Source organism: Tachypleus tridentatus, chromosome 8, assembly GCF_004210375.1.
Source record: "Tachypleus tridentatus isolate NWPU-2018 chromosome 8, ASM421037v1, whole genome shotgun sequence".
Lineage (NCBI taxonomy): Eukaryota > Metazoa > Arthropoda > Merostomata > Xiphosura > Limulidae > Tachypleus > Tachypleus tridentatus.
The window spans coordinates 59286939-59314304 of record NC_134832.1 but is presented as its reverse complement, the minus strand read 5'-3'; the positions used below and the strand labels follow the sequence as shown (position 1 = coordinate 59314304).

The following is a 27366-nucleotide window of genomic DNA, read 5'->3' as shown; positions in this document are numbered from 1 at the left end:
AATCCTGGCCTAGTGTTTAAAGTTATGTCGCCTCCTCCAAAAAAAAAAGTAATCAGATATTAACCATTTTTTAACTTAAGGTGCTAGATTTTTAACATGCAACATTATATCATCTTTTTTTTAAATATCCCTTTTCTTGACACATTTTTCTTTCTACATGAAAAATAACAGTTCGATATTTCGTTTCTTCTAATTGTAATTCCAAAAGGATGTTAGTACCAACATACAAGTTCTTTATAGTTATTACTTTATAATAAGAAATAAATGCACTTATTACATCATTCAATATTATGCTAAAAATTGTCTAAGTACGTTAATCTTTAACTTCTGTCATGTTAAGTAGTTCAAAAATATATATCAAAAGTAATTACATGACAACGTATTACTTTAAGATTGTTGGTTTGAAATCAGGCAGTATGAAAATTATTTAAAAAGCCCAAAAACTTACAAGTAATGTTCACCTTAATATGAATAAAAATGGTAAATGGATGTTTAATACAAGTAAGATTCATTTAACTGAGGTAAAGGTTCAGTTCCTAGGTTGACAAGAGAATCAACAAAGAAACAGAAAAAAAAACTAAAAACACAATGCAGATGTATAGCTGGCTAGTCACATGATTAGAGATTATTTGGCAATCAAAGAACTACACCACTATCTATCCTTTTCTGGCTAAACTATCTATTTTGTTAGACATAATAATCCCTGCAAATATGGGTAATTAAGTCATTAATCTACAATCAACTGCAATAACAATAAAACATTGACACTGTAAATTATCCATACAGTGCATCATTTATTTCTTTAAATATTACCTCAACAAAGTTGTACATTTTACTTCTTGTGGCTTTCCCTGCTACTTTTTGAAATTCTGAGCAAATACATAAAACAATTATCCTTATGCATAAATCCAGAACATGTAAACTCACTGTGAATTAGGTATATGGATTTTTTATTTTCACTATAATATGCATCATCAAAGACAACTACTTACATACACAGCAGTGTTTCCAATTTATTACACACTTTCTCATCATAATTAAGTGGAAGAATAGCCTGATTAATAAAATCCACAGATATTGGTTTCTTTGAGGATCACCTATATTTTTATACAAATAACTGATTTTACAGAAATCTGGGTTGAATCATCAAATGATAATTCTGTTATTAATAATATCAAGAAATGTAATTGTGTCTTGGCTAAACTCCTTGGTACATCACAAACATTCTACATTTATGAAAATTACATATGCTGTTGTAACTAGACTTTTTAAGACTCAAACTGGCAAAAATGAAAGGGATATTTAGTGTAAAATGATTAAAAAATTCCAATGAAAACATTTCTTGAAGTTGGCTCTAAGTTCCCACCAAAGAATACAACTTGGATGCTTTTAACTTTGCTCATTTCAGTCACCTGAGCTGAACTTTGTACATAAAGGCATGATGGAGGAATTGTAATCTCTGTATACTTGAGATCTCAAGGCACTGGCAGCATGTGTTAGTTGAAGGGCTGCATCAGGATGAGCCGATCCTGGCAGTAAAGTGCATTCCCGTTCAAGTATGATTGCCATTCCATCAAGTAGTTCATAGAATCCAAAAGCTAGAGCTCCCCGTCGCAGCTTGTTTAACTCCTGTTATGAAAACAATATTATGAATAAATATATGTATACATAGAATCACTCTCTGATAATACACTCTCACCCATGAATCACACATATTATCTTTTCTGAAATTACTAGTTAGTAAATTCAAACCTTTTTAGAATTGAATGTGCAGTGATGAAATTCTATGAACTAAATTCCCCAGACTTTAAAAATCATATCTTGTGTACAAACGTCTAGAGTGGGGACAAAAAGTCCTGGTACCACCCCAACCAGAGGTATGTGATACTCAACAATGCAAAAAAAAACCCAAAAAACACTACTACTTCATGGGATAAAATGATTAAACAATATGGTCATACATCAAAAAGGGCTGTTTAATACAAGAAAGTCATTTTCAACTCAAGGATAATTTGATCTTGTTACACATCTCACTCTCTAATGCAGAAAGAGATTAAATTTCCATTAGAAACAGTCTGTAAGAACTGCATTAAGACATGCATCAGGAAAGTATGCAAGATTTAACAGTACTTATAAATGGACTTGTTGTCTTAAAAGAGAAGCCCAATTTCAACTATGAGAAGTCTAGAAATATTAAAAATAAATATTCTCAGCATAAGGAAACAGTATTATTCCAACATGAGGTTAGAGGATATAAAGTGAAAAAAAACCCTTGAACATTAATAACACCAGAAATATTTGGAAAAAAGACAATATAGATGAGCACCAAATTTAAAAGAGCTGGAAAAAACCATCATGAGTAGCTTGGAAAATACACGACATGTAGAATTGACACAGAAGAAGAGCAAGTTGAAATACACGATCAGAGAAAAGTACCTGTCTGTCCTGAAAGAAAAAACAAAGATATTGGCAAGTGCTCTACAAAAAACGTTTTGAAGTTACAAAATGATAAGCAAAGTAAAAAAAAAAAAACATAATCAATCAATACAACCGATGAAGACGTAAAATGGGAAAACAAGGGCTGAAAGTTGCGTTTCAAGCAATACTATGGGAAACTCGATATTTTTTGGTAATACAACATTCAGAAGTTTGAATAAAAAGGAAGAACTGCTCCTCAAAAATCTTCCATATTTTAAAGAAAGGTGAATGGAAAATGACAATAAATGTGCAAAATGGGTAGAAGCTACAAAAATGTCAAAGGTAAAAGTTAATGACTCTTAAGCAGGGATAACTTTTATAAAATTTTTGTGAAGTTTTATGAATAATTGTAGTTTTATGCTTAATTATATAAATGTACAAGAACGGTTAACTTCTTTGTTTTCAGCAGTGTAGTTATGCCTAACTTAAAAACTCGAATAAGTAATTCACTTTGAAATGTTTATTTTCAGTGAAATCTCAAAAACACATTACAACAGAGTACAGGAACTCTGATGACATGTCTGTGTGTGTATGTACTTGTATAACAGATTTTTCTAAATTATATGCTTGAATAATCATCTTGTTCTCCTGAACACTGATTCCATGAGAATTACAAGTAAGTTTTGTGTCAAATCAATCACATTTCAAGACACCTGTTCAGTCACTTCAAAAGGACAATTCCCTCTAGCAGATACTTATGAAAATCAAGAAGAGTGTTGACTTATAACGCCAGTAAGTTCATGTATCTATATAAATAACATGCTTACATTTGTCTATCTGGAACTTTTCTTAAAAATGCTATACAAATTTGATATCATTATAAAGCCCTTTGTCCAAGCAGTCTGATCATATATTTGCTTCTCTATTCAGCACTTTACCTGTTTGTTTTTGCTCAGTCTAACTTTTTAAAGCAACAAGCATATTACTAGATGACACAACTTCATTGGCATTACATGATTACTGGCTTCAATTTCAACTTGTTTTTTTTTTTTAATTTGCAAAGTATTTCATATAAAAACACTTAACCTGTGAGTAATTTCCTAAAAAGCAAGGACATTATACTTAATACAATTTCTGCAAGCTTTCTCAACTTACATAGGTCTAAAATGGGCATGCACAGTTCATTCAAAATCACATGCTTATCACTTTGCGAACATGTATTCAGATGCCTTTGCATATTCAGCTAAGTTTGCCTTTATTAAAACTTTACATTTACTTTACAATAATTTAGCTTCATTTCATAAACTGTTATGAACACCTTTTAGGTACTTTTTTCTTCACTGTTGGCTGTAATCTTCATTTTTTATGAGTTTCTTTGTTTCAACACACAAAACTTTATCATATTCCATAAACTACTATAAATACAAAATACTTTACTATTTATTTTACATGTACTTTTAATAAATGTAGTTACATCTACATGAGTTTTGTTTCTTTGACTGTGTTAACTGTTTTCAAATAGACCAGGATTTATTGCCTGCAAGAAAGTGTTGCTTAAATACCATGCAAGAATATTATAGAATAATGAAAATTGAAGAAAACAGCACAAAAACTACCAAACATGCAGGAAAATTAAAGAATAATGAAAGTTGAAGAAAACGGCACAAAAACTACCAAACATGCAGGAAAATTATAGAATAATGAAAGTTGAAGAAAACGGCACAAAAACTACCAAACATGCAGAAATATTATAGAATAATGAAAATTGAAGAAAACGGCACAAAAACTACCAAACATGCAGAAATATTATAGAATAATGAAAATTGAAGAAAACGGCACAAAAACTACCAAACATGCAGAAATATTATAGAATAATGAAAATTGAAGAAAACGGCACAAAAACTACCAAACATGCAGAAATATTATAGAATAATGAAAATTGAAGAAAACGGCACAAAAACTATCAAACATGCAGAAATATTATAGAATAATGAAAATTGAAGAAAACAGCACAAAAACTACCAAACATGCAGGAAAATTATAGAATAATGAAAGTTGAAGAAAACGGCACAAAAACTACAAAAAACGTTTTGAGGGTTACAGTTAGTATTGAAATAAATGTTTTACTTGAATTCTTTCTAACTTTTAGTGGTTAAAATTAGTTTATTCTCAATGAGAAAAAAATTATTATTAGTGAAACACAGACACACATGCATTATTTTCCTATAATTTGACTCAGGTTTTGAAATCTGAATCTAAGATTCAGTTTTATATATGAGCTCATATAAAAACTGTTAAATAGATATTAAAAAAAGCAACATAAAAATTTTTATAACGTAACATTACGGCTCAAAAATGCTAGACCTGCCTGATCTTAACTTTAACTTTAGTATTCCTTTTAAGTTTTATAATGTCAGTGCAAATTTGCATGAATAGGCTTACACTGTAATAATTTTCAAAATACATGAAAAATTACTTTTATGACATGAATAAACAAATTATTCATGCAAAATACTCTTACACAAAATTATACAAACAAAGATACTTACCTTATAAAAATTTTGTGTTTTATCAGGAAGCTTTCTTGCATGTCGAAGAATTTTTTGTATGTCAGCCTTTAAAAGCCAAATCACAGGTAAAAATTTACAAATATATTTTAAATACTAGGACTGCATTACATACAGTAAATAATTAGTTTTGCTTTTTTAAGTTAAATATAAACATACACGAATGTTCACTATATAATATATTAAAACTAATTTTAAAATTATTTACCACAAAAATAGGGAGTTGATAGGACATAAATTACGTTTATGGCAACATTGAACCAGATAAATTATACCTATCTAATTTCTTATAAAAACTATGCACAAGCTTAGAGCTAAACCTCTCACTATAAAAAAAATGTTATTTTGATGTTGATAAAAATTCTTCCCAATGCAAAGCTACTTTTGCTCTACATCACTTTATTTAAACCTTGATATGCACTCCAAAAATAGTTTTTACTATATTCGTCCCATCTATGACATTTTTCACAATGTGCACTAATGAGACACAACAATAAATGTTCTACTAGTACTTCTTTTGTCCTTCATTGGTTGAGGCCTGTCAGTCAGTCTAAATGTTCTAATACTGTGAAAACGGTTACAATAAAAACAGAACAAATTATCTTATTCTTACTACTGCATCTACTTCATAGTTTTCTTTTGATTGGATGCTAATGTTGTTTTGGATGGTCACTTTTACTTCAACAGAAACCCCACTGTGGCTACATCCACAACATATGTATTTCATGTAAACGTCACACCTTCCACATTTGCATTCACATCTGAGACTATGGTAAGCATGACTTTTGTACATTCTCTCAGAGTAAATTGGCTAATTAATCACTGAAAACAGGTATCCTGTACACTTGGAAAAGAACAATAGACTTTCACCAAAATCTTGACATAACAGGGGGGATTTAGAAGAAAATTTTTATACAAGTTGAATTGCTACATAAAAGAAAACTGATGAGATTTATTTTTAACTTACTGTACAAAATATAATTACATTGTTTCATTTCAAACTAAATAAACATAAAATGGATTTTGTTTTTCAACTATTGTCTTTCCACTTATCCCACAGGGTTGAAAAAAGTTTCTTACATGAAAAATCTGTTGAACTAATGCACTCCATGTATCATGTAATACACTGCTGGCCAAAATCTTAAAGCCAATGAACATAAAGAAAAAATATTAATTTTGCATTGTTAGACTCAAACACTTATTTGAGTAGAGCTTCGATTAACGCTTCATTTCAGTATCGTCTTAAACTTTTGACCAGGTACTATTTAGGCTAATTTTATAGTGTTCACATTTGCCCAATTAAATGCTTAAAAAGTTTTTTATTTTTATTTTCCCTTTTCTTATTTTCATCTTTCAAAGCTTTACTCAAATAAGTGGTTGAATCTAACAATGCAAAATACATATTTTTTTCTTTATTTTCATTGGCCTTAAGATTTTGGCCAGCAGTGTATCACTTGAAAAGTGACTATAATCCTATACTGTTTCTACTGTATTACATTCAAATGATGACTTGCTAATTGAACAAAACAACCCAGTACTTCAGTTAGTACTTTACTGAAAATATTTATCAAAGCAATCCACCATTTAACCATATGATATTTAAGGAAATAACATTAAAACAAAAATCAACTTGATTTCTTAACCCTTAAATGGTGGCCATCATCAACTGATGCTGCTACATTCATATTTAAGGAAATAACATTAAAACAAAAATCAACTTGATTTCTTAACCCTTAAATGGTGGCCATCATCAACTGATGCTGCTACATTCATATTTAAGGAAATAACATTAAAACAAAAATCAACTTGATTTCTTAACCCTTAAATGGTGGCCATCATCAACTGATGCTGCTACATTCATATTTAAGAAAATAACATTAAAACAAAAATCAACTTGATTTCTTAACCCTTAAATGGTGGCCATCATCAACTGATGCTGCTACATTCATATTTAAGGAAATAACATTAAAACAAAAATCAACTTGATTTCTTAACCCTTAAACGGTGGCCATCATCAACTGATGCTGCTACATTCCCACTGTTTAAGGGTTAAACTACATGTTGCTGGACAGAGTAATATGGTTGTACAATGAACAGAATTTGTTGTTTTACATGAATTGAGCTTTTTTTAACAATAATTATCTCTGAAAATACATAATTATACAATCTTACAAAAGTAAAATCATGATGTTTTATTACAAATGTACATACCTGCAAGGCCATCTGACGAATCCACACAACACAGTTTTGTGCATAACTTCGTTTTTCAGCTAATTTTATGGGAAAAGAATTTTCAGTAGTTGACTTGGAAAGTTCTGTTAGTAAAGAAGCCGGGCCTATTTGTGTAAATTTTCCTAACCATGGAACAACCTCTAAGCCTAAAAGTGTAAAAAAAACATAGTAAGGCTTAATTAGCCTAAGTACTGATTATTTAGTTCTACTATGCACAAAATGCAATATTATAAATAACTATATCTTTATGCCATGAGCTATAAGCATTGTTAAAATTATCTACAAGAGTTCTCCTGGACCCTGGCTAACTCTCATACATTATTTCTACTGGCACTGCAGAGCAACTTGCATGTTTCACCTACTAACACCTCACAGTACATTTTCATAACTCAGACATTATATCTATTATTGCTTCAGGTTAACTTGGATGGTTCACCTGTTGATGCCATACAGTACATTTTCTAACTCCAAGATTATATCATCTAATGGTGTATTCCCAACTTCTTTTGTTGTTGTAGTATCTCCTTCAGCAAACAATGATCACTTGTGCCCCATTATAATAAATCTTTAGACCACTGAAATATTTTGCTAATATGAAAATTGTAAGGCAATAACAGCACATTCTTATAGTTTAATTTTAACAAATATAACTTTAAAACCTTCAAAACTTTTCTGCCCATACCCTAAATGTTTACTGTTCCTCACCCCTTAGTTTTAAAATTGCCCACTAAGGGCAGTATCACCCATATTGGGAAACAGTGATATAATGCTTCAGATTAATTAGGATAGTTCATCTACTAACATCATACATTTTCTGACTCGTAGATTATATCCACTAGTGTTTCAAATTAACTTGTGTGATTCAGCTTCTAATATCGTGCAGTACATTTTGTAATCCACAAGTAAATATTCAACCTGCTTCAATATCTACTATATTTTATCAAATTTCACATGTTTTTAAGTGTTCCATTCCCAGCATTTAATTATGGTTGCATGTACAAGTTTAGTGAATAAGATCTTTAATAGAAAAAGAAATCATTATGTGCTCAATGTCTTGTCCCGAGGACGTAAGTTTTATAGCAAAGGGCAAATAAGACATTGCCAAAAATGTGCAATTCAAAAATTTAATTTTTTATTGAAGTAACCATGGATATAAAATAAAATGTAAATTTTCTTTGACAGATTTTTTTAGGCAAAAAATTCATGATGAAATTTGGTTTAATGGATGGCAACTGCCTTTCATATAAACACAAGTATAAAGGATGTTTCAAAAATCTTCCATCTGAAGATGAACGGTAGAAAACATTTAAAACATCTTCTACTATACTTATATTTCTACAACATGTAGTTGCCAACTGTTCAACCAAATTCCCACAAGGTGCAGATTCATTCAGATTACACCTTTAAACACTGAAAAATTCTATATTTTCACAACTGAGAAAAATATTTAGTTTTCTCAAAAAATAAAAATACTAATTATCTGTCCTAAGAAACAATATATTCTTCAGTCAAACTTTTAAAGTACTAGTGCTTGGGTATATTTGTACAGTACCCAGATGCCAGTGTCTAAAGATTACTTAAATGTTAATCATAAAATTCTTCATTAAACATTTATTGTATTCCAATTACACTGTTAACAGTATGAACTTAGATTAAAGTAACAGCCCTTTCAAATTGTCACAAGGTTAACATGTAAATAAAGAAGGTTTTATGTATGAAGCATCAGAATTACCTGAGAGCTGACTTACAGGTAGTTTGTCACCTCAGCCATTGTAAAAAGGTTTAAAATGTTTTTTTTACTGTTTAAAGAGTAATTAATATGCATAATGATAATCCAAATCGTTTTCTAGTTTACATCAAATAATACTTATCTTTTCAGAGTTCAACCATAACAAATACTACATAGCTAGATTATCTTACTGATGAACTGTTAATATAGCTGACTAGAAAACATTAATACAGGGTGTTCGGAAAGTCACTGTGCAGTTTTGTAAACATGTTTTATTCAGTCTATTTCAAGCCAGCAACTGATAGCAGTGTTTAGAAACAAAATAAGAAGGATCCAGGCCTGTATTGATGCCAACAGGGGTCACTTTCAACATTGTTTATAATTGTCATTCATATTTATCTCCTGTATTCTATATTGAAACATGTCTGTTAATAAATGTATAAGTGCACAGTGACTTTCCAAACACCCTGTATAATATGAACTGATAAGATTATTTACCAAATGAAACATACAATCACGATAACTCACCTGGTTCAAATGTTGACAGCATCAAGTTAGATTTCTTTTTACTGTCTGCCCACGAATAAAGCATACCATACCAGTCACCCCTAGACGTACACAGCCATGATTGTATGTAACTACATATGAAATAACTTGAAAATACTTAAGATAAATATATTCATTATATAACTCTTATATAACCATTGTATAACTCTTGTATATTCATTGTATAGCTCTTGTATATCCATTGTAAAACCATTGTATAGCTCTTGTAAAACCATTGTATAGCTCTTGTATATCCATTGTATAGCTCTTGTATAACCATTGTATAGCTCTTGTATAACCATTGTATAGCTCTTGTATAACCATTGTATAACTCTTGTAAAACCATTGTATGACTCTTACAATTTAATGGTTTAATTCTTGTATAAACATTACAAAAGTATGTGAAATACATAAAATCAAGATTAGCTAAAAATATATCTCAGAATGATAAAAAAAATCTGTTAAAAAACAACACATGAATAACTTAAGTAAAATTACAAGAAACTGAAAGAAACTAACGAATACAGGTAATACTATTAACATTTTAATTTGAGCTTTTATTTTTGTGTTCATTTATATTTTTTTTCCTTTTAATTGCTAAGAATTCCTCTAAACATTAAAAACATCTGAAATCCTAATAAAAAATATAAAAATTATATACATGCGTATTATATATATAGTTATGATGAAAACATTTTGGTACACATTTAAATGCTTTTGTATCAGTAAAAGGCAAATGCCACATAATATTTCTTTTTAGTGTGTTGATCGACCTATTTAACTTCTGTTTATATGATAATACATATACATATATACATTATAATATTTATCACATCTTCAGTGGTTCTGTATGTTTCCCAGTAAAAACAGTGTAACAGAATTTCAAACACACATTTTAATTAAACACTCTAGTGCCAATGAAGAACAAGACCAGAACTCATCAAGCCAATTGGGCTTACAAAACAAAAAGCCTCAGCACTTGATTGAGATGCTGTTCTGTACTCTTCTTCCAAGTGTATTTCTAGAAGTAGGTAACATCTACTACTGCCCAAGGAAAATATTGTTTGATACAACATTGTTTAAGAATGTCAACAGAAGTGTCTTTCAACAGTTGTTCAGTTCATTCTGGTCCCACCAACGTTGTAACGAGAATGATCAATCACATGGATACAACTTTTCATGATGAGTAAATCTGAGGGGTTATGTTTTTGGAAAGTAAGATAACTTGCATTTAAAAAGTCTGGAACTTTGTCTTGACCTAAGCAATCTGGTATAAAATCTCAACAGAAAAAGTCTGGTTTATGTATTTTGTAAAACTTTGCACCCATTAAAATTCTTCTGAGAAGAGGCAGAAATAAGTCATGAGATTATAAAACTGCAAGGTGTAAACACCATAAATATAATTTTTAAACAATTTCTTTATGTAATTTTGTCTTACCCTAGGTGGCAAAGTGCAACCATTCCTTCCACTTTTAGGCTTCCATGTAGAAGTACACAAAAAGAAGGCTGCTTCCCTTCATCATTTCCCACAACAGTATCATCATCTGAAGCATCAATATCTTGTTTCATCATCACAGCTTTTCCATCCTCTGTGTAATGAATATACAACAATTTTACTATCGTTCAGAGGTAAAGAAATAACTACAGTACCTAAACTAATAGTCATAAGAGAAACCAATTATTCTGAAGTAATAGTTCCTATTACTTACTCCAGTGTTTTCAATGAATTTCAATTTTCAACAATTGTTTTCAACAATTTCAATGAATCTAATCATCAGATATTGCTTGTTAGTGAGTAGCTAGTGACAAAGTGGTGTTGCTATATGTGTGTTTGTTTTTCAAATATTAACAAATGAAACTTTAGAATCTCTAAAATTTTTATTGTAGTTTTGGTACTCATGGGAATTCCTCTCCTTAAAGGTAACTGCTGCAACTCCTGCTTGCTCCTTTTACACAGATTGAGTGGGGAAGAGGGAATGCTCCCCCTGATCTTTTACAGTTTGTATAAGCCTGTCTCCAAACATTGTATATTTATATTATATAAACTCTATTTTATCATTACATCATAAAATATTCTTAAAATGAGTGTAAAAAATTACATAAATTGGTGTATATGCTGTTTGTAATCTACTTTACTAGACAAGCCTATATAACAAACTATTTATATGTATATAAAAGTTTACTCTGCCATACATGTGGTGTTCTGTAAAAAATACCTCCTTCCCATTTTCTATTAATGATTACTCAGGCCTCATAGGGGTTTTTGATCAGTTGCTGATAAGGGTACCTTTGTCTTTCATAATGCACACCAAGAAATCTTAACTCCAAAGCATAAGATTGCAAAGTTCCTAGTTCTTTGCATCAGCAAACATTAATATTTTTCCTGAAGCATAAATAAGACAGATTTTAAGACATCATCAGAGAAAATTATGATAGATATTTTTAAAAGTAAAATAATATTTTACCATATTTCACACATTAATCATACTAACTTATTTCACTATAATAATTGGGTGAAGTGAATCAGGTATACTCTTCACCCAACCATGAAATGTGTAGTAAATAATGGTGGAAAAAAAGAGGGGCACATACAAGTGGGAGAGATCAGTGGCAGGATAATGACCCTAACCATGTAAATATAGATGAAACATATTCCCACAAAGCATACAAGTGGGTAAAACAATGGATGTGCCCGTAGGTGTATATTCACTAGGGCACAAAAGAGTGTACTCTGTAAGTCAACTATTTCCACGGCCTATACCGCTTGGAACCAACATCCACGTGGGAGTAAGACAAGGATCGTTCCATCTTCAAGATATTGAGGTAAATCTATAACACCAAACTCTTGAGCATGGCATGTGATAGCCTTGATTTGACATTTGGTATCAAAAGGATGTTTATATAATATAAATTAATCCCCCAAACAGCAAAACAACCTGAAAAGCAATATTATTTTGTGAATAACATACAATGACAGAGAGGAAAAAGAAGATAACTTGAACAATCTGCTTTAAGTCCACAACACAGAAGAAGTACGACTGAGAAAGGAATATAGATAACCATAAACATGTGTGAGGAATGAGGTTGACTGGTTCTCTCTCAATCCAAAACCCAGCCATGGGGTTCTGACATCCATAAGAATTCTCAATCAAAGGAGTGAACTGCAATTTGTCATCTCTCTCCTTGTTTATAGCATGTTGGGAGATAGCATGTCATATAAATCTGCTGAGCTCCACTACCCCTTTCTGCACTGAATAGTTATAGTCATCTTCATGTGACTTATTCAGAAGGGTGCTTCCATGGTCGACCATTCCAGCAGCCACAAACTGAAAGTTGGTAAGGATCCCCATACTCTACCAGAAAAAAATAAGAGTGAAGACACATTCAAAAGTCTAGAGGAAAGTCATCACCTGAAAAAGTGCAATGGGTGACCACGAAACCCTGTTTTGGAAAGCAAATCATGCTGATTTATTCAATACAAGGAATGGTAGGGAATGGACAGCTATTCCCTTCTATATTACCCATACATTCTATGAGTGGTACAGTCCAGAACAGACAAGTTTAAAAAGCAATTATATCACAAGGTTATTTACCTACAATCAATACTGTGACATATCCATCTCAAGAGTAAGAATTACAAAGCCATGGAAAATAAAGCAAGAGTCAATATGGCAGGATCCATATAATGAGGAAGTGAAACAAGGATTTTTTAAAGGAAAAGTACAAAAATAAACTTACCCAGTCAATGTCATACAGACATCTGAAAAGAGGCCACAGGTAGAAGACAAAACCCCAACAAAGAAACTACAATAAGACTGACCCAATAGACCAAGTCCATGTTGAAGACATGTTTATTACAAGTCTGATTATATTGAGGTTATCTTCATGAAATTTTGCAAGCTTTTATTCAATATTGTTACAAGTCTGTTTTATAAAAAAGAAATCAGCTTTTGTAATAAAATATTTTACTGAAGATTTATTCATGAATTCAAGGAGTCAGCCTGAGTGGATTTTCATGTGAAGAATAAAAAAGGTTATTTTTTGTTTAAAAGTTTTCACATTTAATTTGCACAACCTCTAAAACATCCTAGCTAAATATCTATATTTATTAGTGAAAAAACATTATATTTTATCAGTTTTTTACCCTACCATAAAAACAAGTGTTACAAAATCAACTATGTAGTGCAAGATGAAAAGTTGAAAAACACTAATCTAAGTTGCCTTTTTAGAATCACTGCATATTGTTACAGATAAATAAAGAGTATTTATTCTTACAAAATTAATTCTTAATCAGAGTTTATTTAATTTTATAACTTTACAGCTGCACTTAAGAATCGAAATATCTCAGAGTACAATGAGAGCCATTCATCACAATGAGACAAAAGATGAAATGCACATTGAGTTATACAATCACACTTTATAAAGTACTATTCTCAGTGATTTCTTTAGTGAACTTTCTCACTTAAGTTTTCTTTTCTAATCTATATTACTTTATATTTACTTATTAAATATATATATACATGAAAAAATAAATCTGGTATTTATGTTTGAATCATTGTCTTAATAAGGCAACTTTACTTTATTTTGCAATAACATTAGTTTACCACAAAAACATTGTTCTTAATTTCAAACATGAAACTGACAAAGTGGTGATGCTGTATCTTTGTTTTTGAAATGTTAACAAATGAAAATTTGGAATCTGTAAACATATTTTACTTGTAGTTTTGGTGCTCATGAGGATTCCTCTCCTTCAAGGTGAATGCTGCAACTCCTGTTTGCTCCCTCTACACAGATTGAAGGCAGGGAATGTTCCCCCTGCTCTTTTACCACCAGAGTGAAACTTGTACAAAACTCAGAATATCATGTGGGATTTTTAAATAATCTAAAACTGACAGTTTGAAGCAAAAGAAGAAGAAGACTGAGAGTTTATTTAAATAATTCCCTTTGAGGAAATGAAGTTAATATTTTAATTATGAACTCAATTTCAAGGTAATTTTATCAACATATTTTAAAATAAAGTTAAATTTTGAATGCAACCCTGTAAAAAATGTCATGGCATACCAAAATGTGTATGATTAAGACCTTGAATTAGGCACAAAAATACATTTTTGTTTTAAAATGATACACCTTTTTTCTATATAATTCCATTTATTCCACTTACCTTTTGAACTCTGTGGTGGTATTGGCAAAACTAGATGCCTTGATAGTGCAGGAGGATTGGATGCTTGGTTAATATCTAAAAATCCACAAATCAGAATGTCTGTTGACATCTCCACCTTGCGAGAGTCAAAATCATTAATCTTCTCGCATGCTTCTGGAGGTGGAGAAAGAGATATATTACAGTTCAGGTTCCCACAATGCAACGTACCATGAAAAGGCCTGTAATAGGTTTCTGCTAATTTTAAGAACATTTGCTGAACAGTCTTTAAGTTCAAATTTCCTTCAGGAATAAAGACCTGACCATTTCCACCATTTATATCTATTAGTTTCTGATACAGTGGGATAGATGCTTGCAAATTGCTATCTTTTGGATTAGATAAACACACAACATGAAGTTTGCTAGGAAATGGAAAAGGCAACGGAAAACGTTGTTCTGTTTCTTTTGTTTTGGTTCCAATGTCTTGCAATCGTTGTTTTAATGAGTTTGGTCCAATACCAGTACTGCCATCAGCCACTAGAATTATCTACACAGAAAAAAAACAACAAATGTATAAATGCATCTTTATACCAGGCGTTTCAAAATTTATTACTGTTGTTTTGTTTGACAAGTTTCCAAATACTGTGTTTATTGGTTTCCTGAATGCAGTAGTACGAGCAGCAAAAGTGACTTTTAGAACACTCCATAAATAAATTACATTTTATTCACAAAAACATGTTCACATGTACTTCATAATCAATGAAAATAAACAAGTTATCAGAAGTAAAATGGATACCAAATCAAAACTGGTGTATTTGTGCTGTTTAGAACTGATTTCCTGAGAAGACAAAAGTTTTAAATCATGAGGAAAAAAGTGAAAAAGGTCAAGGTTACACTAGATTAATAGATACAAGTTTTGATCTTTAGGCTCTTTAAGTTAGATTGATAAAATGTTTGTTCTGAAGGGTATGAGCAAAATAAGATTCCAATAGTAATAAAACTAATATAAGCAAAGTTAACATTTTCTTAAAAATGTATTGCCATCTATACTTACCTCCCACCACACTACATTTATTACTCAATCTCTAGGGTTTCCTTCCTCTATACTTACCTCCCACCACACTACATTTATTACTCAATTTCCAGGGTTTCCTTCCTCTATACTTACCTCCCACCACATTACAGTTATTACTCAATCTCTAGGGTTTCCTTCCTCTGCCAATCTAAGCATTGCTCTGACTTACTTGCTCCAGTATTTTTTTCCAAACTTAATCACCCTTGGCAATATCTGTCTGATATTATTCACCAATGCCAATGTGTCTTCTATCATGGTGCTATATGTAAGCACCTCATTCAGATGATATTTCTAATTCTTCTAAACTAACCCAATCCATATATTCTAACACTGGCTCTCAGTGAAGAGTTCATGTGAGAGAAGGTATATATTATTGGAAATACATTTTCAATTTAAGAAAAATGTTAACTTCCAAAATATACTTATCTCCTCTCACAGTACTGCTAAAATCACACACTGATAGGGTGGAATGGCCATTGAGAGTATTATCCATATAGAATGCATCTAAATAAATTGAAGCCATGCCAATAGCAGGTTAGCACCCTGGTGGGGGCACATTACTACAAGCAGAACAGGTATGCTCTTCACCTGAAACCTATTTCATGCATGGCTGGTGGAATTTTACATGATTTGTTATCACTAATAGTCAGGCCCCAACCAGATAGTCAAGGTTCCATTGCTTGGGGTTGGAATTACAGGGTCATGATCCTTGAATCTCACATTGGTGGCTAGGGCTACTGGACTGCAATATATATATATATACACACACACACATACTTGTGAGTGGATCCCAACCTGCAGCTACAGTGATTTGTTCCAAGCCACTGGAATTACAAGATGAAGATAAGCAACACCTAAGTAGACGAAGCCTCTCTTCAACCTGAGGAAGACTGACAGATAACACAAAAACTCAAAATGATGGGATCCTGTATGCCATATTCCACCTGAGGAAGCAAAACTCATCCAGGTGAAAATTGAGAACACTCATCTTCACTCTCCAACCATGTGGGAAAGGTAAATATCACTAGTCCCAAGAATTATGGAATGGACATGGAACAAACTTGACTCAACTGAGGACCTAAGATGTGACCATTCTGTGTTCAGAACAAGAGAATATATTGTTCCTTCTTACATAATTTCTGTAATGAAGAACTGCATAACCTCCAAACAAAAGCTTATGTTTCAGGATGGCTGGGCATACGATGTCAGATCATGGCTACTACAAAAGTGATGGCAAAAGAGGAAGTGGAAGAGGCATACATAGCTGAAATTGCCACAGAAGCAGAAACCAGGGTTGAATCAACCAATGTAGTGCCATCAATAGAACATGACAAATGGTTGAACTAATCAAAACTAGCACTCTAAACAACATACAAATTGGTGGGAAAGCGTAAAGGTCTAATTCCATCCAGCTCTGTCTTAATGGATCTACTGAGCCAAAGTACCAGAGATCAAAATGCTGGTAGTTGAATATTCCATTGAATGGCAAACACTTTTATCAACAAACCGAGAGAAACTCAACAGAAAACCTCACAATGCAACATCTGTTCTGTCAGGAGAATATCCCACCAAATTCATCATCCCAAGAACTTGGCAAGCTAGTAGAATGATATGATAGGAGTGGGCCAAATAACAAATATCCAAGGTTTGAAAACAAAGAGACCTGGATCCAGTGCCCCCTTGACAGGAAATGTAAGATACCCCATAGAGCTGTCAAAATGAAGCATGATTTTTCTACTTGATAAGTCCAGACCTCGAAACATCACCCTCTGAACAGCAAGAAGTTATAAAAATTGTGAAGAGAAGTCTCATAATTCATACACAGACCCTGGAATTCAAGACCACTGACATATGCACTTTATCCCTAAAGTGAGGAATCTATGAAGAGATGGATCTCTGCATGACGTGGCAGCAGAGGAACATCTGTCATAGTATTGTTCCAATCTAACGACCACTCAAGATCAAAGATGTTGATCCTGAATAAGGAGACCAGAAGATCCCAGTGAATTGCTGTTCATGATTCAATGATCAAATAGAGACTACTAAAGACCCAAATAAATGAGGGATTCAAAGAATGCACACATCACCAAAAGAGAAAGGATTATGTATGCAGTGGAAGAAAGAGAGGTGAGTATGAGTTGGACTTCTTGTTCTATTGTATGAAACTGGATGGCAGCAACTGAGCTGGACTGAGATACATGTTGAAAATTATACCCAGATGGATAATATATTGAGGTATACTGTGGACATGTTTCTCAACTTTGATAATAAAGCCTGCCTTGGTTGCATTTGAAAGAAGAATCTGGATGTGATGTTTTATCAGCTGATGAGATGATCCCAGCAGTAACCAAATATTCATGTGATGAAGTGTGACAAGCCTAAAGAATGAAGACAAGAAAAAGCTTGCATGATTCAGCATAACAAATATGGTTTGTATGCTTGTCCAAAGAGCAGATTCTTGAACTGTAATACTTGACCCCTGTGCACAAACCACACATAACAGTGGGATGACTCTGCTATGGGAACACATACATTGAGGACATCAAACCTGTTCATCCACAGTACTGGTAAAAAATGTCAATGCAGAGTGAGGAATGATTACATTGTGAATCGTAAAGGATCTAAAAATTAATGTATATGAGAAATATCAATAACCAGACTCCAATTCTCACAACAAAACGATGGGAATAAAACTCTGAATGAACTGGGATAACTCTTTCCAGTCACCCTTTGACCAACAAATCTTTGATAGCCCTGGAATGAAGTTCTAAAATCTAAGAGGCAGAAACACTGTAGGTTGGGTGGATAATGATTGTGAAGTTATGAACTGAATGATTAATCCTGTTGTTCCTATGGATTTATGGGAATGGTTTATGCAGTCCAGAAATTCTTAGAGCCAAGTCCCTACAGACCTCAAAGGCATAAAGCAGCACTATTACTACTGGTGTCATTACAACAACTGAGTGGAGGAACCTTGTGAATATAGATGGAATCTATTCTGGAGGCCATTGGACCAAGGAGCTGATGTCAGGGATCAGGACACTTGAATGGGGGTGGAACTATGACCTTCTGTATGAGCCAAGAAAAGTCAAGAAGCCATTGATGACAAGGAAGAATGTAGATGGATGATACCAACCCTTGATTTTTGGGGGTGGAACTATGACCTTCTGTATGAGCCAAGAAAAGTCAAGAAGCCATTGATGACAAGGAAGAATGTAGATGGATGATACCAACCCTTGATTTTTGCAATGTTCCAGACCTCACAGAGAGTAGCAACCAGAAAATGAACACCCTCCAACAATGCATCTCTACCCCACAAATTCCATCAATATACCAACCAAAAGACTAGGGTAAGTGCAAAAGCTCACTCTCAAACCAAGGTAGATGTTGCAAATGATCTCAACTTGCCATCAAAAGATAGAGGGATGATAAATATTTTAGCACCATAATTAGGGTCAGATGAATCCCAGAAAAGTGCAACCTAATCAGGTTGACCACAGAATCCATTCTGGACTCCAAATATCTAAGAGTGAGCCTATTCTTTGAGAGTCTAAAATATGTGTCCATCTGGTAATGGTAGGCTAAACCATGTTGTTCCAACAAACACGGTAGACAAGGCATAGCCGTCTCATCATGTAACTGGTAATAAGTCTCCCTGCAGGAGCTGTAACATCAGGGGATGAAGGGAGAACTAAGTGTTTGCCCTCAGACCTTTTCATCATCAAGAAAAATGCAAGCTGAAGGTGGCTGATACCAATATGGCCTCCTCAGAAGTTGCTGGAATAAAGGGAGGTGCTGGAAAAAGCAAATGTAAGTTCTGTCTAGAATATCCAGGTGTGCCAGCAAGTGCAGCCTCAAGGCACCTTGGAGAAACACCAACAAATGAAGGTTTGTCTCCATCTAACTACAAATAAGGTCACAGACACCCTCAACTGAAGTGGCCCCTCCTTGACTGTTGAGCAATGTTAAATAACAGAGATGACATAAGATAGGCCTGATTTAACTCCCTGCTGGAAACAACAGTCTGGGAATTCATGCTACATATTGAAAAACAACCAGATATCACAAAGAATGTTTAAGAAATTCCAACAGTCATAGTACAGAAAAAACTATTAATTAAAGGCTTTGTTGAGCAAATGTTAACATATTATCTGAATGAGGTGCTTATGTACAGTACCAGGATAGAGAATGCATTGATGTAGGTAGAGAATGTCACAAGACAGATATCGTTCAAGGGAAATTACACGGAAAATAAGACAGACACAAGTGATAAAAAATCAGATCAATGCTTAGATAAACAAAGAAAGGAAAACTTAGCAGTTGCATAATAGCTGTAGTGTGAGAGAAGACAAGTATGTTTTGGAAGAAAATCTAAATGTGAATATAATTTGAACTGTGGAAAAACCAACAACTTATCTTTTTCTTTTTGTACAAAATTACAAAGCTGTTTTATGTTTTACATTCCCAAACAGTAAAAAACCCAGCATTATTTACAATACTTTCTTTAATATCATACATTATGCAACATACGTTTTAAAAATTTAGAAATTTTGTACATCAAGGAGCATTTTGCTTTACTAAGGATGCCTCGTCTTCCAACAATCACCCCCCCCCAAAAAAAAAAGAAAACTAATTACTAATTCCAGTACCCCAGGCCTTCCAAATATTTATCACCTATTTTATTAAACATCTGTAAACTTGTTGTAAATGGTAATTTGTTCAACAAAGTGGGTACATTTTTTGGAGAAACAAAACTGACTCAATGGATACAGATTTGTACAATCTTTATGATCTGTTTTCCTATTGCTCCCAGAATTTGGGATAAAATATTTTGATAAATCAGTCTGTCAGTTACGTAACTTCTACACTCTTCAGTTAGATCATTTCTGATCCCTCTGTTTCTAAAAAAAGAACAAGTTTAGAGATCTCAACATATCCTTGTATGACAATTCATTCATCCTTACAACTATACAAATAACCTTCTTGAACAATAAAAGGAACAGCAGAACATTACAAAATTATAAAGCATTATAAACAGTCACTAGAATTATTCTACCATGTACAGGATATTATCAAGTGATGCTTCCAAACACTCAAACAAAAAAATTCTTGCTACAAAACAGTAATAATTTCATCAACATGTTTCACGTAAGTCTGCATCACACAGGCTTCATGTTCACTGCACAAATTCAAATTATTTACATTTTTCAGTTATTTTTTTATTTTTTTAATTAAGAAAAAAAGAAAATTCTACAGTATATATCATGTATGTCAAAATTAATAATAATAAAAGAAACTAACCTTCAAGTAACACTTAAACAACTGCTAAACACAATGATTAAGGTACTAATTTTTAAAACTTGAGTAGTTGATAACTAGTGTTGGAAAAAGAATGCAACTGACTTTGGATTATTCACCTGTTTTCACACTTATTTTAAAATGGGATATATGAACTCAACTTGCCTGACATGGAACACTGCCTCCCCATTCTTCAAGAACAGAAGTTTTAGTACTTGCAAGAGCTGTTTCAATACATGTCTTGTCATAAAAATCGATGTTCAACAAAGCTTTCTTGATAACTTCAAGATCTCGAGTAAAAGGACTTAGTATTTCACAGCTTGAGGAAAAAATTATCTAAATTGAACAGATACACACCATTATAGAACTTCAACCAAATACATCTCTTCTGAATTAATTCACGTATTTATGTAATAGGTATATCATTTCTAAAATAAACTGACAAAACTCGCACTGCATATTGTGAATTAAATATGGAAATGCTTTTATCTTCCTAAATTGCTATGAAATTATTATTTTAGCCACAAAAACATATATTGATGCACAACCATATAACTTTCAAAAGTTAACATTTTCTTACACTAAAAATATATTTCCAACCTAAAGCTATCTAAGGAAGGATAATATTCATCCAGTAATTAAAATAGAAATGAAAAGAGGGCAGAACTGAAGTTTGAGGCACCAGTACATTCAGAAGAAAAACATATGGCACCAAATCAGTGCAAAACTGCTGCATAACCATGAGTTGAAACATGGAAAGACTAGTGTGGAAACAACAACGGGCCCATATATGTACGTGCCAAGGGTGGTGCCTTGGGTTATATCACAGTCTCTTAAATGCAGTCCATCCAGACAAAACATCCATTGGAAATGCCTTATATAAGATACAGTGATCAATAAGTGTGGGTCAGCATGGGCAAAAACAACCAGGGGAAGTACCTTGGGATAAGTAAGTTGGACTATGCCAAATGTGGTCCATCTTGGGAAAAACATCCAGTGGAAGTGTCTTGCATAAAATGTAGAGATCAAAAAGTTTGGTGTGCTCAGGAAACATCCAGGGAGAAGTGCCTTGGGTACACATGGTTAGTCCAAGTGCAGTCCATCCAGATGAAAATGCATGCAGGGGTTGTAATACATTGGATTATGCAAAATGTGGTCCATCTCAGCAGAAAACATCCATTGGGAACACTCTGTTTAATAAGTTAGATATGAAATACAAGTTGAAAAATAGACAGATCCCAATTTTAGGAATCACGGGTCAGTAGGAATGAGCAAACATCCCTATCTGCTTTACTCAAGAGGTCCGTCAGTAACAGTCCTCTGTAAATGAAAGCAGTAACTTTTAGTGTAGAAAAAACAAACAATTCACATAACCACTGGACAAGGTCCCAGTGGTCTTACATAAACACCCTATCTCAACAGTGAGGATTATAAAATTAATCATATCTATTGCAAATATAAAATGAAGTATACTTGACCAGGCAATGCAACATTCACCACCACGTGGGATCCTGAAATATGATACATATAAACTAAAAATATATAGAAAAAGTAATACGTCAACCCTGTCAAAGGGAAACAGTTATGTGCAGAATCACCACAGGATGAAAACAATACCTTCCCAAGGGGAAGGGATGAAGCTCCAGCAAGAACCAATACAAACAGAGCTGTGTCTGAGTAGATTAACATGGAGCAATAAGCAGGATGTGACAAGGAGTGGTCTGGATAAGGGAATATACTCTGAAGAAGAAGGTTGACATCTTTGAAAAGACCCCTACATTCCTGACTAAACCCATCTACTCCCAGAGCTGAAGATTGTGGAATCAGAGATCAAAAGGAAGGAATTTTGGTTTGGTGTTCCAATCATGAACATGCCAATTGAAATACCTGTGTATGAATGAAACACTCCATGTGGAGAACCTGGTTGGGTCAAAGTAAGAAATCAGCCACCATAATCCATGATGACGAGAAAACCCACTTGTAGAAAAAATTATATATTTAAAAATACCTGGTATGGGTAGAGAAAGCACTAATAGAGAAGCAAACAATGTTTCAACCTTCTTCAGTCATCATCAAGTTAGGTTCACAAAAAAAGAAAGGGTTACTGACCAGTAGCTGACTACATGTTTGAAGGTGGTTGTGTAATTGAATGTACGAATGTAGAGGGCATGCTTAGATGTTAGACTTATTTATTAATATAGGTATAAAGGTGTTCCTTTTTATTGGTTTATTCTGGGCTTGATTTGTGGTATAAGTAAGGCTTCTTTAATTTTGCATTTATTTATGTTTGTTTCTTGATTTAGTATCTGGATGTTTTCTATGGTTATGTTGTGTTTATTTGATTTGCAGTGTTCGAAAATGTGTGAAGGTGACTTTTTGAATTCTTTGAATCTGGTTTCCATTTTTCTACTTGTTTCTCCAATATAGAAGTCACGGCAGTTATCACATTGTATTTTATAAGTAATGTTAGTGTTGTGTTTCTCAGTGTAGTTTTTATATAGTATAAACCTTAGTTTTGTGCCCAGTTTTGAATAAATTAAAGAAGCCTTACTTATACAACAACTCAAGCCCAAAATAAACCAATACAAAGGAACACCTTTATACCTGTATTAATAAATATATCCAACATCTAAGCACGCCTTCTACATTCCTACACTCAATTATACAACTGCCTTCAAACATGTGGTCAGCTACCGGTCAGTAACCCTTTCTTTCTTTGTGAACCTGATGATGACCAAAGAAGGTCAAAATGTTATCTGCTCCTCTACTAGTGCTTTCTCTACCCATACCAGCCATTGTTAAATACATAAATCAACCACCAGATTCATAATACTCGAAATGCAATATACCAAGATTGCTATGTAGTGGTCATGGGTCTTGTGAAAAAGATAAAAAGAGTCTGAAAACACAGAGATCTTGTTTTATGATATATCCAATGATAGTGGAATAATCAGAATGAAACATAACTACCCACCCCTTTAGGAGCAGAAGAAAATAATACAAAGCCCAATGAACTACGTAAAGAAGTTTTTCAACCAACGTTTAATGCAATCTATTTGAAAAATAAATGAGTTTACTCCAGATATATGTCTATAGTCGTCTTCATCTCATTTACATATAAAATTAAAAAGTATTTTTAATTACTCAAGTCAAGACATGTAAAATATGTTCATACAAGTGTAACCAATCTTTTAATAAAAAAAAGAAAAAAAAACTACTCTAAAATAGGGATACACAAATAATTAATTCCCAATAAACCAAACAAAGAGCACAAATGCCCAGGAAAGTTTGCAATCCCAACCTCTTCTTATATACAAACACATTTATGACAAACAATAATTATTTGAGTATACAAACAAATCTTCAATCATCAGAAAACATTCTGAGTAATTTTAATACATTACACTGCACAACAATTTTTTTGAAAAGTTTTGCTTCCTGAAAAGTTTTCACTGATTGTAACAGGTACCTGGTGGGTATGTACAAATATAGTTTTGGTTTTGCTTCATCATGTAGGAACCCTGAGAAATAGACAGTTAACTGTTTACCAAGAATAACGTATTTAATTGCGTTTGCGTTTCTAATACGCTACTAAGTTTAACATAATTAAAAGTGTTTTGCTCCTGATTTTCATTTGTATTCAATGTCTGGTGCATCACGTTGCAATGTCCAACAGTAGTCAGTAAGCATTGACAGATTCCAGTTGCCCTGATATCGTTTTTCCATTGTAGCAATATCCTGGTGAAACCTAAAGATTTTGATGAAACGGTACGTGATGGGCAAATTTGGATGTGATTTTCGTGATCAGCAGCCAAAAATATATAAGGAACACCCAACAGTGTTCAAGAAGCAAAACCTTTGTTGTGCAGTGTTATCATGACAAACTTCACAATGAATACCTTCTTTAAATGTCTTTGCTGTCTAACAAATTGCAATATCTTGTTCTACTTTGTTTTGAACATTTTTGTCATTGCATTTTTTATTTTATACTGTACCAAAACTTTATTCTATAAATCATGTCACTGCTCAGATGTATATTGATCTTTCTTAGTTTAAAAAGTACTTCATTTGAAAGTGTAAACAATAATTTGTGGGCATAATGTTAACAAAGTTGAATAAACTTCCCATGTAAACTTAACATAAATATTAAAATAGAATAATTTCAACTGAACACTTTAAACAATAACAAGGCATTATATTTTCACATATATAGTGCAATTAGTCAATGAATCTTTGTTTCATTTAATTGTATAGTGACATTTACTGATGAAACAAAATTATACTGCACAAACATACACTGATAAGGTTCCTCAAAATTAAACAAACAGAAAATTTTATTTAAAGTTACTAAATAAATATAGGATAAATAAAATCTATAGATTCATATCTACAGTGAAATAATCTCACTATATAAACATCAGTATACCAACCAGAGAACAGAATTCTAGCTTGCAATGCTGGTTGATAAAGTCTAACAAGGAATTCAAGCCATGAACAGCAAGGTTGCGCAACTGATAAGGTTCAGCAATATCTGGTTGGAGTACAGGTCTACACATGGACAGAGAAACATCCAGTAGAAGTACTGTTGGCATGATGGCTTTTATGAGTATGAAGTACTCTGTCAAATGAAACTCAGTTTTAGGCAGCTATATTTCAAATATGACAATAAAATTAATTACATATTCTACACCTATATATGACAGATCCTGCCAACAGCAGTATGGTTTTGAGATTAGACAGACATTTCTGATAAAGAAAACAAAAATTTACTTTCTATTATGTAAGCAGCTATTTTAACTTTAATAAAAAATCTGTACAGATATTAGAAAGAAATCTGACACATCTTTAGTATACATATTAACAGCTGCACCAACTACTTCACAATTAGACCAGAAAATCTGTTTTCTGTTATACTGAAGAACCACTATGATATTTCCAAATAACATCTTAATGAGGTTTTATATGTTTGTTTTCTTACAATATTTAGGTAAGATATCACTGAATCAGCAAATATTGCTTACTCAAGAAGTCAAGGCTGCAAGACTAGTTAAATATAATTTTAGGGGAAAAGTTAGATCTGGCATGATCTGATGGATTGGGTACTCAGCTCTTGATCTCACTGTTGCAAGTTCAAATCTCCATCATGAAACATGCTTCTCCTGTATGGTTGGAATCTAGTCTGGCCACTTGTTATCTCTTAAATAAAGTGAAAGACCTGATTCAAGTGACTGAAATGTTTAATATGATCTAAGGAAACTGATAGTGTTAATGAATCATTTTTTTTTTTTTGTATTTAATGCCATAAATAATGGTGAGAGTGATAGGACTAGTAGACACAAATACACACTGTGGCAGATAGAAGTCATCTACAGCTAATGCAATTTTTTTTTTTTTCTAACACAGTTGCAGGGTAGTTGGATCTTTGGAATAAGTTTCCTTCAGATGCAGTAAATTCAAGAGGGTTTGAAGTGAAGCCTTGATAAACGTTTAATATTGAATAAGACTTGACTTCATGGGTGCTCTTTTTATCTTTAAAGTACAGATGAGAAAAAAAGCACCCACAATGAAAAAGAAAACACTAAAAGACTTCGGTTTGGTGGATGGAACAACTTCGGTGGAATAACAGGTTACTTGTAAATTTAAACCTAAGTGTTATGATTTTACTATTAGGCCATATTATTATTGGCTTATTATTTACTATTTCTGCTGTTGTTGTGTAAAATAATTTTGTCACTTTATTATTACAAGAGTTTCGTACTAAATCAGAAAGACTCAAACTAAAGAGAGTAAGAATATGTTTCATTCACTGATTCACTTGTGCTAGAAGTACAATTTCACAAAACATCGGAAGAAAATGATAAACTTACGTAAAATGTTGGTTTATACCCACATCAAAACATGTGTAAATCTTCAGGAAATTAAAAATACCAAATCAAAATATCCGATAACACCCTCGACTTCTAACACGAAACTCAAAAGTATAACGGTGTCAGACGCGCCATCTACAAAAAGTCATTAAATTCATCATAGCGAAAAATCTGTTGTACACAAATCATATATTACCTCTCTGGTCCATTACTGGCTAACAATGTAATGAAACCTAAATACAATTTTACGTTTAATTGTGGGGTAGCAATTTGTATTTTATTTTTAGCTACATTTTTGTTTATCGTTCGTGAATTTTTCCTTTACATTGCTCATTTTTGTTATATTTTCACTTGTTTTAAAGTTAAACGTTGTTTGGCTGTCGTTATATTCTTTGTTCAAAGCTACACAGTGGGTCATCTGCAATTTGTTTGCAGCAGGGAATCAAACTTCGATATTTGCTAAACACTATGTCATCTACTTTCCATAGGTCTTAGTG

At 32.7% G+C, this 27366-nt stretch overlaps 1 protein-coding gene across 2 annotated transcripts; it reads right to left on the bottom strand.

Annotated features, from left to right (window-relative positions):
• Positions 1 to 751: 751 nt before the first annotated feature.
• Positions 752 to 27005, bottom strand: IntS14 (integrator complex subunit 14). Of its 2 annotated transcripts, none has more exons than XM_076449001.1 (9): positions 26870 to 27005; positions 25433 to 25620; positions 21168 to 21338; positions 14654 to 15176; positions 10931 to 11081; positions 9475 to 9554; positions 7197 to 7363; positions 4968 to 5033; positions 752 to 1629 (listed from the first exon to the last, which is right to left on the bottom strand). In XM_076449001.1, exons 2-9 carry the CDS (start codon positions 25592 to 25594, stop codon positions 1405 to 1407), a joined length of 1545 nt encoding a protein of 514 aa, XP_076305116.1. In that variant the 5' UTR covers positions 25595 to 25620; positions 26870 to 27005; the 3' UTR covers positions 752 to 1404. The 2 variants fall into 2 exon arrangements, with proteins under 2 accessions (XP_076305116.1, XP_076305117.1); XM_076449002.1 differs by having other exon boundaries at positions 7197 to 7255.
• Positions 27006 to 27366: the final 361 nt, after the last annotated feature.